Here is a 15,227-nt window from a genome sequence, read left to right on the forward strand (position 1 = left end):
CCAACATGGCCGACCAATTCATCAAGTGTAGATATGAAATAATAATGTTTAATATTTGTGTTAATTCTAACAGTGAGTCAGGTGAACGAGTTTCACCTCACAGAAACCTGCTGCCCAACTGCACTTAACATCAGTCTTCAGTCTACAAAGATCTTCTGTATCTACAGTGTGAAAGTGAAGATCTTACTCCAGTATCTCCAGTGTACAGTGTGGATTCTCCAGTCCAGCAGAGAGCAGCTTCACTCCTGAATCCTTCAGTTTATTGTTACTCAGGTCCAGATGTTTCAGACTGGAGGAGTTTAAACTGAGAACTGAGGACAGAACTTCACAACTTTCCTCTGTTAGATCACACTTCCACAACCTAGAGAGAAATAATCAGATCAGACGACATTGTAGATAAAAGTGAAAGCAGTTAAACTGATGAATCAACCAATAGCAGGACTGCTCAACTGTACTGATTTACAAAGGGGCGGAGCTTCACATTTCTACACAGTCCAAGTGCTAACTATAGCCATGTAGTGACTGAGAATTAATACAATGTTACCCGCTGATTATAAATGACAAATTTATTTCTGTCTCCATCCTGAAACATAGATGAGAGTGTGTGTGTGTGAGAGTGTGTGTGTGTGTGTGTGTGTAAGTGTGTGTGTGTGACACCAGGGTGTGTTCCTACTTCCATGGAAGTGTTTTAGAGTAGCACTGGATCCACCATGGTCCTGACCAGTATGAAGTGGTCAGATAAATTCACTCCATGCTAACATCCTCAGATCTCAGCAAAAGTAAACCAGTGTACTTTACTGCTGCACCACCTGAGCGCCTCTTCATACTAACATGAGAGTCTTTATGTACAAAGATCGTCTATTATTAATGTATTTCTCTCTTTATTACTAAACTTCACCAGTTTATTATTTTAAAAGAATTGGTATTTAAACCGTCCTCCTCATCATGCTGTTCACATTTAGACATCATGAGACCAAGACGACACCTAACAATTGATCAACAGTATCTCACCATTGTAAGGCTTCAAACAGGATGTTCTCAGACGGAAGTGGCCGCTGAGCTTAGAGTGTCACAGAGTGTCATCAGCAGGTTGCTACAGAGATACAGAGAGACTGGAAGAGTCACAGAAAGGCATAGGAGTGGACGTCCTTTGGCCACATTCCACACTGATGACCGCTTCATTGTGAACAGTGCCCTGCGGAACCGGATGATGAATGCCACACGACTCCAGGCACATTTAAGGGAGGTGAGAGGACCCCAAGTGTCACGTCAGACCATTCGAAACTGTTTACATCAGTGTGGTCTGTGTGCTGGACGACCTGCAAGGGTTCCTGACCACACCACCAGGCACAGGCGTCATTTACGGGAGCATTTACGCTGGACGAGGGACCAGTGGGCCTCAGTGCTGTTCACTGATGAAAGTCCATTCACGCTGAGCAGAAATGACGGCCGCCAACGATGTTGGAGACGTCAAGGAGAGTGCTATGCATCAGCCACTGTTATCACCAGACGAGCCTTTGGTGGTGGTGGTGTTACAGTGTGGGCAGGTGTGTCTAGTCGATACAGAACTGCCCCACACTTTGTAACAAGCCCATACTACTTGAATAACATCATTAATCCAGTCATTGTGCCTCTGCATGAACAACACAGGCCTAATTTCATCTTCATGGACGACAATGCTCCAGCTCATGGAGGTGGCATCATTAGGGAACGGCTGCTGGAGACTGGAGTACCTCAAATGGAGTGGCCTGCACTTTCTCCAGACCTGAATCCCATAGAAAACCTCTGGGATCAGCTGAGTCGCCATGTAGAGGCTCATAACTCTGTACCCCAGAACCTCAATGACCTGAGGGCCGTTCTTCAAGAAGAGTGGGATGCCACGCCTCAGCAGACCATAAGTCGACTTGTGAACAGCATGAGACGTCGTTGTCAAGCTGTAATTGATGCTCAAGGGCACATGACAAGTTATTGAGACACTGAGATGTTTTGTTGGGGTATACCCACCACTGTTGTTGGCTTTTGTTTCAATAAATAGTTTGAGATGAGGAAATCACCATTGCACGCTTCTACTTAAATGCTCGACTTTCATGATATAATATCACTGTAGTGTGAACTTTTGACCTTTTCCATCAATTTCACCAGAAAGCCAAATATCCCGAACTTTTTGTGAGTAGTGTAATTTGTCTTCAATTTTATTTTGTTTAAAAAATTGGTAAGAAAAATGTATCGTGAACTCAGTATTGTGAATCACATCGCATCATGGGTGGAGTGTATCGTTAAATCCCTACTCTGCATAATTAGCAGAGTGCAAGTTAGTAGGTGGTGTAAAAAAAACAGCATTATTATTTTAATGTTACTAAATAAATGTTAATTTCAGACACATTTTGAGATCAGACTGCAACGCTAGTTTAGCAACTTCTCAGTTTCGTAAATCTAATTATTAATGTTTAAGTGATAAACTCATGAATCAAATGTCAATAAATGACTCACTCAGCTCTTCTTGATTCTTTCACCACTGGCAGGAGCTTCAGAAGACCTTCATGTGATGGATAATATTTCCTCAAATAAAACTCATCCAGCTTCTGATCTGAGTTCAGCAACACAAACACCAGAGCCGACCACTGAGCAGGAGACAGACGGAGTCCATCATGATGAACAGAACCTTCTCTGTTCAGGTATTGTTGGACTTCCTGCACTAGAGAATCATCGTTCAGTTCATTCAGACAGTGGAACAGATTGATGGATTTCTCTGGAGAGGGATTCTCACTGATCTTCTTCTTGATGTACCTGACTGTTTCCTCTTTGTTGTAAGAGCTACTTCCTGTTTGTGTCAGTAGGTCTCGTAAGAGAGTCTGATTGGACTCCAGTGAGAGACCCAGGAGGAAGCGGAGGAAAAGATCCAGGTGTCCATTCTTACTCTGTAAGGCCTTGTCCACTGCACTCTTCAGAAAGTCAGACATGTTTGTATAGTTTCTAAAGATGTTAAATAATCCAGTGTTTTGTATCACCAGCACATTTCTGTTTTTGTTGATGAAGGTGAGAAATACATATAAAGCAGACAGAAACTCCTGAACACTCAGGTGCACAAAGCTGAAGACCTGACCTATGTGCAGACCAGCCTCTTTTTTGAAGATCTGGGTACAGACTCCTGAGTACACTGATGTGTTTTTAACATTGATGCCACATTCTGTCAGGTCTTCTTTATAGAAGATCAGGTTTCTTTTCTCCATCTGTTGGAAGGCCAGTTTTCCCAGTGACAGTATCATCTCACTGGTCTGGTGTGGATCAGGGTCAGATTTCCCATGGTACTTTTGTTCCTTGTGTTTTATCTGAAAGATCAGAAAGTAAGTGAACATTTGAGTCAGAGTTTTGGGGATCTCTTTCCCCTCGGCTCCACCCAGAATTCTCTCTAGAACAGAGGCTGAGATCCAGCAGAAAACTGGAATGTGACACATGATGTAGAGGCTTCTTGATGACTTCATGTGAGTGATGATTTTTCTGGCCAGGTTCTCATCACTGATCCTCTTCTTGAAGTACTCCTCTTTCTGAGGGTCACTGAACCCTCGTACCTCTGTTACCTGGGCTTCACACTCAGTAGGGATCTGATTGGCTGCTCCTGGTCGAGTGGTGATCCAGAGGAGAGCAGAGGGAAGCAGGTTCCCCTTGATGAGGTTTGTCAGCAGCACATCCATTTTTACTGACTTTGTTATGTTACACAATCGCTCATTATTTTGAAAATCTAGAGGAAGTCGACACTCATCCAGACCATCAAAGATGAACAAAACTTTATAAGCATCACAGTCTAATGATGGCAGACCTTTCACTTCTGGGAAAAACTGATGAAGAAGTTCCATCAGACTGAGGTTTTCCTGCTTCATCAAGTTCAGCTCTCTAAAAGGAAGTGGAAATATGAAGACAACGTCCTGATTGGCTTTCCCTTCAGCCCAGTCCAGAATGAACTTCTGCACTGAGACTGTTTTTCCAATTCCAGCGATTCCTTTAGTCAGCACAGTTCTGATGGACGCGTCTTTAAAGAGGTCAGTGCATTTGATGGAAATCTCCTGTACTGCTGGTCTCCTGGATGTAGCTTCAATCTGTCTGACCTCATGTTCTTTATTGACACCTTCACTCCAACCCTCTGTGATGTAGAGCTCTGTGAAGATCTCATTCAGAAGTGCTGAGCTTCCATGCTGGGAGATTCCTTCACTGATTCTTTTAAATTTTTCTCTCAGATTGGATTTGAGTTTTTTCTGATATGCAGGGACTAATAGTTCTAATAAACAGAAGATGATGATTAATATTTTACTGCATGATCAATAAACACAGTATATAATTTATTATTGTCATAAATAATAGGTTTGTATATAAATTATTTTCTGTTTATAAGTATAAACCTCTATGATTATAATTGGTTTATTTGTAGAGATGTAGTGACCAATATCATAGTTAGAATTCTCATCTAATATCAAGTACCTAATGGTCATAACATGTTTTATAATATAATGTAATGACTAATCAAAAGTGTAGATGATTCTAGAACCTAGATGAATATGGAAGAGTTTGTTTATCTAATGGTAAAGAAATTAATAATGTAAGTATGTAGATCTCTTACTCCTCTGCAGGGTGTTAGCGAGGTCTGTCTGGTTCATGATCTTCAGAACATTTAGTGTGATCTTTAGCGCCCCCTCTCTGAAACTACTCGGATCTTCCACATCCTTTACCTCCTGCTCAGAGCATGCTGGGTAATCTTCATTCAGTAGCTTTTTGAACTTGTTTAGCTCATTCTTTAACATGCTGATGACTTTGAGCTCCAGTTCCTGTTAAGGAATTTAGAAGAACCAGATCATCACAATAAACACCATGAGGTAATAAAGAAAATGACTGAGTGATGTGACTATTTAAGGAGTGATGTAATTTCTCTGCATATTAAGTTCAGCAAATGAATAAACAGTAATTGTGCATTCAAATGTGTTTAGGCTTTAAACTGGAATTTCACCTCTGTCCGAACCAGCCGCATTAAAATGTGGAAGGTTGTGTGTTTAATAAACCCAAATAAGCTCCAATAATCCCATATGGCAAAAATCAAGAGATAATTCAGGTCTAAAAGAACCAGAACAACATCTAAAGAGGGTCCAGAATCCAAAATCAACATAAAATCCTTCACAGTATTCATTTAGCCAATCGGCAAACTAGATTAGCATTATTATTATAAATACACACACATACATACAAACCTTAAATATGGATTCCAACTGATAAGTAACATTTAATTTCTTCTTTTGTGTTCTGTAAATAAAAAGACAAAACAGTATTGAACACTAGCAGGTTCTATCATCCTGTTATTGAAACACTTCCTAGATGATTAGTATTTTTATGAATGAATTGCTTAGTGGACTGAGTTTAATGAGATTAATACATTTGATCAGGAGAAACTGGAAGTAAAAACACTGCACTGGAACATACTAGAGATTATACTGACCTCAGATCAGTAGAACATCCTCCATCTTTAAAGTTTTGTGGATTATCTATTGACCGGTCACTCTTCATGGAGACACAGCTGGGTTCAGGTGAATCTGGTCTCCTACCCTCCATCACACTGGGGTTCAGGTAAAACCAAACATAAAAGAACCAATAAATGGGTGAATGTTTAAATCAGAAATGTGATTCTTTCATCCTAATTCAAGCTGGAAACATTGTGGAAGATTTAATAAATAAAATATATTACATTTAGAGGATTTAATATATTTAGAAATAGAAACAAAAACTTTGAGATTTTGGTTTTAGCTTGTTTAAGAAACGCTGTTTTGGTATTAGCATTTTAGCATTACACAGTAACCAAAACCAACCTCATCACATAAAAGTTTTAATTATTAACACAGACGTCATGCTGGCTAATTCAGGGATAATACATTTTTAAACAAACACTTCCAAAGTCATGACAAAGTACTCAGACAGCTACTGTATCTCAACTAGGGCTGCAACTAACGATTATTTTAGTAGTCGACTAATCTGACGATTATTTTTTCGATTAGTCGACTAGTCAGTGATTATTTATGTCATACCCTCCATCTCTGCCTTAACATAAAACCCTGTTATGTTATTTAAGTTCCAATATCAAATTAAAATAATGACCCATGAAACATGAATATGAAACTTAAGCTTGATAGTTTAATTAAATATATTTGAAACATTAATACACAATCACAATAAAAAAAAATTCAATGAAATAAGAAAGCTTTGGACAGCATTAGAAACTGTTATGTTTCAGAAGTTATCACTCTGGAAGTCAAAAACATTTATAACATGGTTGAGAAACATGTGAATGCTGTCTGTGAGGACCTCAGCCATCTGAGGGGAGCATGAACATCTTCTCTTCTCATCCACACTCCATTGCTTAGTGCTATTAATAGAAAGAGCAAAAGAGAAAGCTGTATTAATTATTACAAACTGAAGGCTCTGTATCATAGTTTATTACAGATAGTGTACTGGCTATGCCAACTAAACCATAACAGGTTAAATATCTTATCTGAATTATCTGCTGAGCTAACTAGCTATCATTAAGTGGAGGAGGCTTATTATTTAGAATGAATGCTCTTATTAACGAGAGCAAAAAATATGGAAGACGAGACAGGGTAACGTTTGGCTATAATGTTAAGTTATATAACGTTACTCATATAAATGACTGATTAACTATTGCACTTAATGAGTTAGCTAGCAAACAAACCTGAAAAATAGCGATCTCTTAGATAGTTTTCCGACAAGTACTCTAGCATTAACCAGGGCTCTAGACTAACTTTTTGCACTGGTTGCACTGGTGCGCCTAACTTTTTTTCTTAGGTGCACCAGCACAAAAGTTAGGTGCACCCTTATCACTGTCCATACAGGCAATATTGACTTGTAAATAACTAACAATCTGGTCAACATGGCCTCGTCTGATGACCTGTTTGCTACTGCCTGCCACTAAAAGGCAGTGGGGAGAGGGGGACACTCGGGCAGTGCATTTATCGCCGCATGTAATGTGTTTTATAGATGCATTGGGCTTTTTCAGCCTTTCAATTCGAAATGTATTAGAACCAGTCACAAATACACTATTGCCGGCCATGGTCTTCCCATGCTCTTTACAGTTAATTATAGTATTATAGTCTAATTATAGCAATTATTTTTTATAAAAATTATAATAATAGAGTAAATGTGTATGTATGTGTGTATATCTATTTATGTGTGTGTGTATATTATATGAAAAAATAGAGGGTCGTCTCACCTAGCCGCTGTCCGGTGGGGATGCTGCGGGTCTTTTGCTGTGCGGTGGTGGAGGTGTGGGAATGAAGGCACACGACAGGGTAGAGTCACTTTAACTGTTTAGTCAGGACTTCGGTGAGCATTACAACACTTTACACCGCCGAGCTCCAGAACCCGAACTTCCATTCTGGGGACATCCGGCGAGTCTCATACAAAACTAAATTAACTGCAGAACATCCGAACGCACATGTATAAACCTGGTGCTGCATTCTGATTGGCTGAGCTGAATGTTGCTTACATATCGCCGCTAGAATATTGTCCCGCCCTTCACTATCTCTGATTGGTTTAGACCATGTTATTGGCCTAATGTGTGTCTGTTTGTTTTTTTTTCCCTCGGACGCCTGGTCGCACCGATGCGACCTCAGATTTTTTTTTGTCGCACCATTGAGAAATTAGGTCGCATTCTAGAGCCCTGTTAACAAACATTAACTACGCTGGTTAAAGCACAAAGCGGTGTAAAAACTTACCGTAATAACGCTGCTCATCACGGCTGCAAGGCGTTTCACCGTAGTGCTGGCGTGAAACCATAACTCTGCTCTGTAGTGTCGGCGTCCAGCTCGTTTCTTTGGGTTATTTTGGCTGAAATACTTTAGAAAGTTTCGGTCTCTTTATCTTTGCTTCTCTGTCTTCATAAACTCCCCGCTGCACCATGGAAGTGATGCTGCGCCCCCTGCAGTCCCTTTAGTGCATTGCATCAATAACGACTAGTCGACAATGAAATTCCACATCGACAATTTTTTATAGTCGACGTTATCGACTACGTCGACTAATCGTTGCAGCCCTAATCTCAACTAGCAGATAATTTAGTTAATTTAAGTCAAATCTTTACCATTTAAAAAAAATGCATGTCTGAGTTTTAAATGTCTGCAAACTTAGCTACGTTCAACAATGTTTTTTGTGTAACACCATTATGCTAATTACTCAACCATGGCTGATATGATTTTATATTCTTAAATACATAATAAATTATTATTACAATTTTAATATAAATATGAACAATAATATCAAGTTCTTATTTGGACTTGGTCTTGAATTTGACTCTTGTAGACTCAGTCTCAGCTATTCAGTCTAGTCTTGGAGAAAAAAGGTCCTGGCAGTCTTACACAGTTTGGATCGTCCCCCAATCCCCAGAATCACTAGTGGTCTAAGGCACTAACACACCATGAGATTATACTGACCTCAGATCAGTAGAACATCCTCCATCTTTAAAGTGAATTGGAAGCTCCATTGACCGGTCGCTCTTCATGGAGACACAGCTGGGTTCAGGTGAATCTGGTCTCGTACCCTCCATCACACTGGAGTAACACTGAAGTAAAACCAAACATAAATAACTCTATATAAAGCACAGGGGCACCTAAAAGCTTCAGTTCAGAGAAACACCAACAAGGACATGGTACAGTAATCAGACAGCTTAGCTAACTAGCAGCTAGTTTAGTTCAACTGAACTCACATACTCTAAAAGCATTACAGAGCAGTTTTACATCCCAGCTAAGACATTTATTTTTTATTACTTTTACACCAGTATGCCAGTAACTCTGATCTGGTTTACATTCTTAATTCTAAATGACATTCTTAAATAAATGAAAGTGTATTAATAACAATCTCCCTCTCATCAGTGTGTTAGATTAGTGCTTTCTTTATAATCACACACAGCGTGGACACATCAGTAATGAACTCCAACCTTTCTTCAGTAAAGTTTACACTATTCATGCCATGCTCTCATACATCTTTATTATTTGATGTTTGATGTTTATTATTGATTGTGTGTTTCTGTTATTTTGTCCACCGCCTGCATGTGTGTAAACACCAGCACGCTGACGTCACAACATCTGTGTAAAGCTACATTTTAGTATCCAGACTAAAACAAGGAAGCAGTTTTCAGAAATCTCTTCATCCTGTTTTCATTAATCGTGGGTTTGTGAGTTGGTGTGGATGAGAGAAAAACACAGAAGTGTAAAAAATCTCCGTGTTGTTGTTGACACGCCTAAATAACGGTGTTAAATGTGACAGTTCCTAAACACAACACATATCAGATCATAAAAACCTGATCCTAAACATTTATCCATCAAATACGGATTTATAACATTCACATGTTACAGTTTTATATTCTTATACTCACCGCGATTATCTGGAAAACCTCTTCACGTTTCTCTCCTCCACACTAAATACTTTCACTTTCACTTTAACCAAATGGAGTTCAATGCCGCATTCAAGTGCTCCTCCAGATCTCTCACTTTCTGACTTCAAAGTCGAGAGTACAATCTGAATCTACACTCGAGAGGATTTTAGTTTAAACAGTTATACAAACAGATTTAGACAGTAATCAAAATGATATTTTTATTCTGTGTGAATAATAAGATTAAACTGAATGCGTTACCACTAAAGGACATAAATGCAATCGTATTAAATTCACACAATTTGTCTACATGTGAATGCTGCACTAAACCAGCATCCGCCCAAACTCTGATTCTGTTTCCAGTTCTGTCAGAAAGTAACTGCTGTCCTCTCACACAGTCTCCTGCTAAAGTTTGTGCACCTCTGCTCAAATCTTATGATTGATCAAGTAAAAATAATGAACAACAACGTCATCTAATGAAATGATGTCATTTCCTGCTCATTTAATGCACTATCGTGGATTATTTACTAAACTGAACAAATGAGAGAGAAACACACCTAAATGTGCCGTAACATTTGTTCATGCCACATGTTGTATCTATTTTTCCTTCCTGCAAAATGTGAAGTTGCTGTAATTCTGAAACAGTATTTACTGCACATATTTAACACTCAATTACAGTGTTGGTTACGCTGACATCAGACTTTCAGACCATTTTTTTTACTACATCTGTACTTTACAACAAGCAAACTGCACTACAAGTTTACCTTAGTAAAACTATATTTATTTACATGCACAAATATTATATTGCAAATACTAAAGGGATGTTCAGCAAGACTTGTGCACATGTTACAGCAGTCTGTGACAGTTACAATACAGGAATTAGAATGAAAGAATAACAGCAAGGACCAGCAGGAGAAACAAGTCAGGTCCAACAAAAAGAGACTCGGCAAAACTGTATTCATTAAAGTGTAAAGAAAACAATGCTGCAAACTAAGACAAACAAACAAAAGAAAAGCTGTTCCAGAGCGCTCTGGACCTCAGACTGGAGCGAAGGTTCACCTTCCAACATGACAACGACCTGAAGCACACAGCCAAGAGAACAAAGGCGTGGCTTCAGAGAAAGACTGTGAACGTCCTTGAGTGGCTCAGCCAGAGCCCAGACCTGAATCTAATCAAACATCTGTGGAAGGAGCTGGAAATGGGCGTGTACCGACACTCCTCATCCAACCTGACAGAGCTTGCAAGGAAATTCTAAGAGAAATGGGCAAAATTTTCCAGAAACAAGTGGGCCAAGCTCGTAGCTTGTTTCCCAAGACGCCTTGAAGCTGTATTAGCTAAAGCTGCTATTAGGCTATCTTTACTCAAAACATGCTAAATAGTTCAAACAGCTTAAAACATTTAAGTCCATACAACGAAATGGCCAGTTTTAATTAAAAAAACGTACAGATTTTAAGTAAAATAACCTTTAAACTCAATGTTTTTAATTTAATATTTAATGAGCGTCTGATGTCATACGCTACTCTCTTGCTATTGATTAAAGCCATCTAATTAGCATATTGTGATATTTGAGCAAACATAGAAAATAGTTGAATATAACCCTGTATTTACTCTCTAAAACGTGGATCACAGACATTCAGGTTGTGTTAAAGCTCTGCTTTGATTGAGATAAACTACAAGTTTGTGTTACTGAAGAACTGTTTTAAATAGCGCGCTCGCTTAATTAACTAACGGTCGGTGTTCTGTCGATTTGTCCTACCCATCGAGATGTCCGAGCATGTGCACATCAGTTTTGACTCGTTAACTGAAACACCTATAATTTCGTGCTACCTTCGACGCCTATAATTTCGTATAACGTTGGCATAATTAATTTCTGCTAGCGGTTAGTATTGCATGGTTTTAATTGTAATTCTTTAAAAGTGTAATGTTTAAATATATGTAATACCGTTCTTATGTGAGTTAGTTTAATGTTATTTTGTTAGATAACTGTGCAAGGTGCACAAATTGGCTAAACGTGATTGAATGATGTTGCTTAGCCTTAACTGTTAAACTAATGAACGCTGAATTTAACCACGTTTATACCTCAGTTTAGTGGTTGTTTTTAGGTGCACTTTTTATACATCTATATTTTTTTAATCTTTATCTGCCACCTTAACTTTACAACACAAAAGGTAGTTCAGACACGATCAGGACATGATACGTGTACATTGTGCTGACCTAGCGGTTTAATAGTCACAGCCAAGGTTATGTGGAATAAAGTGGTTACTGAGGGGTATTTTTAGCATTTATAATGATATCTTGTATATAGTTATTTTTTGTATGTAATACTATTTCTGTTGTTACTCTGTATAAAAAGGACCATTGTCAGTTCTGTTCTGCGTATTTGTTCCTTATTGTATGTTTTTCTTTTCAGATATGGATGAGAAGTGGGAGGTTATTAACAATTTTCTCACTGTGGGATCATATCCAACCGGGTATGATAAATCACAGAGGCTAAATCTGCCTCCAAATTTCACCTAAAGGGTTAGCATTTTATTACCCACAAACTGTTTTAGTATACTGGCTAATACACAAGATGTTCTGTTAATACAAATCTGTAATTCCATTTTTTTATTGTGAATGTAGATGGAGAACTGTTTCATGGAGACAGAAAGGTGGTGAAAATCAAAGAGGCCAAACGCCTTTTTCAGGAGTTTCACTCCTCTCCGATTGGTGGGCATACAGGCATCTTAAAAACACGGAGTGCAATGGGTTCCAGATTTTACTGGCCTGGAATGTCAGTTGACATTGATAATTGGGTTTGTGTTTTTGTACATATGTTCCCTTTATGTACTGTACAAGCCATATAAATATTAACACTTTATATCTTGTAGGTCTTGGAGTGTGACAGTTGTCAGAAGGTTGGGAAACCACTGACTGCTGTCCAGACATTACAATGCATTAAGGTAAAGGTGCTGAAGAACACACACACACACACACACACACACACACACACACACACATACAGTGAGGAAAATAAGTATTTGATACACTGCCGATTTTGCAAGTTTTCCCATTTACAAAGAATGGAGAGGCCTGTAATTTTTATCGTAGGGACACTTCAACTGTGAGAGACAGAATCTAAAAAAAATCCAGAAAATCACATTGTATGATTTTTAAATAATTAATTTGCATTTTATTGCATGAAATAAGTATTTGATCCAATGGAAAAACAGAAGTGAATATTTGGTACAGAAACCTTTACAGAGGTCAGACGTTTCCTGTAGTTCCTGACCAAGTTTGCACACACTGCAGCAGGGATTTTGGCCCACTCCTCCATACAGATTTTCTCCAGATCTTTCAGGTTTCGGGGCTGTCGCTGGGCAACATTGAGTTTCAGCTTCATCCAAAGATTTTCTATTGGGTTCAGGTCTGGAGACTGGCTAGGCCACTCCAGGACCTTGAAATGCTTCTTACGGAGCCACTCCTTAGTTGCCCTGGCTGTGTGTTTCGGGTCATTGTCATGCTGGAAGACCCAGCCATGACCCATCTTCAATGCTCTTACTGAGGGAAGGAGGTTGTTGGCCAAAATCTCGCTATACATGACCCCATCCATCCTCCCTTCAATACGGTGCAGTTGTCCTGTCCTCTTTGCAGAAAAGCCCCCCCAAAGTATGATGTTTCCACCCCCATGCTTCACGGTTGGGACGGTGTTCTTAGGTTTGTACTCATCCTTCTTCTTCCTCCAAACATGGCGAGTGGAGTTGATACCAAAAAGCTCTATTTTGGTCTCATCTGATCACATGACCTTCTCCCATGCCTCCTCTGGATCATCCAGATAGTCATTGGTGATCTTCAAACGGGCCTGGACATGTGCTGGCATGAGCAGGGGGACCTTGCGTGCCCTGCAGGATTTTAATCCATGGCGGCGTAGTGTGTTACTAGGTTCAAGGTTCAAAGCTTTATTGTCATATGTACAGTAGGAAACGTGTTTCCCTGTACAATGAAATTCTTATTTTGCTGTCCACACATGATGTAACAAGGTACAAATAGGTAATAATAATATAAAGTCAAATTAAGAAATAAAAGTTATGTACATTGTGCAAGAAAGAGCAGATATATTGCAATCGGTTATGAATAAAAGTATGTACATTGTGCAAAAAAAAAGAGCAGATATATTGCAATCAGACAGTATAGTTACATGTGCAAAATGTAAGACAGTAGTGTAAACATACATGTGCAGATGTATGTGGACCTGTAAACAGTCATATGTAAGACAGTAGTGTAAACATAAATGTATGTAGACCTGTAAACAGTCATATGTGTTATAGTGCAAGTATTGTGTGCAAGTGTGATAGTGTCAATGAATAATCAGCTCAGCTGTTTAAGAGTCTGATTGCTGTGGGAAAGAAAGAGATCTTTAGTCTTGTTGTCCTGCATTTCACACTTCTGTATCTCCGGCCTGAGGGTAGAAGTGTGAATAGTCCATGTTGGGGGTGGGTGGGGTCTTTGATGATGGACGCAGTTCTCCTGTGGACTCTGTGATGGTAGATGCTCTGGAGAGAGGGTTGTGCCGTCCTGGTGATTTTCGTTGCAGTCTTTATCACTCTCTCCAGGCGTTTGCGATCCTTCACAGTAGAACTGCCGTACCACACGGTGATGCAATTGGTCAGGATGGACTCAATGATGCAGCGGTAGAAGTTGCTGAGTATTTTGGGTGACATGCCAAATTTCCTCAGCCTCCTCAAGAAATACAGCCGCTGCTGAGCCCTCTTTAACACCTGTGTGGTGTTTAGTGTCCAAGTGAGGTCATCACTGATGTGGACCTAGGTATTTAAAACTGTTCACCCTCTCCACCTCAAGGTCCCGGATAAACAGTGGCTGATGAGGTCTCCTCTCCCTCCTCATGTCCACTATCATCTCCTTGGTCTTGTCTATGTTGAGTGTAAGGTTATTGTCCACACACCAGGTAACCAGACTGTTCACCTCACTCCTGTAGGCTGCCTCCTCTCCTCCAGTGATACGACCTATCACAGCAGTGTCGTCAGCAAACTTCAGGATGATGTTGTCGGAGTGGGAGGCGACACAGTCGTGGGTAAACAGGGTGTAGAGGATAGGGCTGAGGACACAGCCCTGCGGGGTACCAATATTGGTGATTATGCTGGTTGATGTCCTGTTTCCAATCCTAACAGACTGAGGCCTGCCAGTCAGGAAGTTTAAAAGCCAGTCACAGATGGTGGGGTGTAGTCCAAGAGATGACAGTTTATGTGTAAGTTTGTGAGGTATAACCGTGTTAAAGGCGGAGCTGTAGTCAATAAAGAGTATCCTGACATAGGAGTCTTTATGTTCCAGGTGTGAGAGAGAGACATGAAGGGTTGCGGCGATGGCATCCGAGGTAGACCTGTTGGCCCTGTATGCATATTGTAGGGGGTCTGTAGTGCCTGGTATATTGCTCTGAATGTGGGCCAGCACCACTCTCTCGAAGCACTTCATAATGATTGGAGTGAGTGCTACTGGCCTGTAGTCATTCAGACAGGATGGGGGGTTCTTCTTGGGGAGAGGGACGATGGTGGTGGTCTTGTAACAGGTGGGAACTGTACATTGTCTGAGGGAAAGGTTGAAGATAGAAGTAAAAACATCAGCCAGCTCGTTAGCACATGCTCTGAGGGCCCGCCCAGGAATGTTGTCAGGTCCTGCAGCTTTGCGGGGGTTGATCCTCTTCAGGGCTTTGTGTACCTGGGCTGGTGAGACAACTGGTGTGGGGGAGGAGGGTTGCGTAATGGAGGTGTGTGTATTCTCTGTGGGGCTAGTGGGGGTCGACGTCTCAAAGCGGGTG

At 40.1% G+C, this 15,227-nt stretch overlaps 1 protein-coding gene across 4 annotated transcripts in view; it reads right to left on the reverse strand.

Moving 5' to 3' along the window:
• Window positions 1-9,470, reverse strand: part of LOC134300199 (NACHT, LRR and PYD domains-containing protein 14-like) — a 17,588-nt gene extending 8,118 nt beyond the window's left edge. For all 4 annotated transcript variants that reach the window (XR_010007332.1, XR_010007330.1, XR_010007329.1 and 1 more), the window contains exons 1-7: window positions 9,419-9,470; window positions 8,478-8,605; window positions 5,480-5,596; window positions 5,235-5,286; window positions 4,613-4,817; window positions 2,491-4,273; window positions 188-361 (exon numbers count right to left, since the gene is read on the reverse strand). Coding sequence is in view for 1 of the 4 variants with exons in the window: in XM_062984890.1 (XP_062840960.1) it covers window positions 188-361; window positions 2,491-4,273; window positions 4,613-4,817; window positions 5,235-5,286; window positions 5,480-5,596; window positions 8,478-8,590 (2,444 nt within the window). In the remaining 3 variants the exon portion in view is untranslated. The remainder of the gene's footprint in view (window positions 1-187; window positions 362-2,490; window positions 4,274-4,612; window positions 4,818-5,234; window positions 5,287-5,479; window positions 5,597-8,477; window positions 8,606-9,418) is intronic.
• Between the last annotated feature and the right edge of the window lie 5,757 nt (window positions 9,471-15,227).

This window comes from Trichomycterus rosablanca, chromosome 2, assembly GCF_030014385.1.
Source record: "Trichomycterus rosablanca isolate fTriRos1 chromosome 2, fTriRos1.hap1, whole genome shotgun sequence".
Taxonomy (NCBI): domain Eukaryota; kingdom Metazoa; phylum Chordata; class Actinopteri; order Siluriformes; family Trichomycteridae; genus Trichomycterus; species Trichomycterus rosablanca.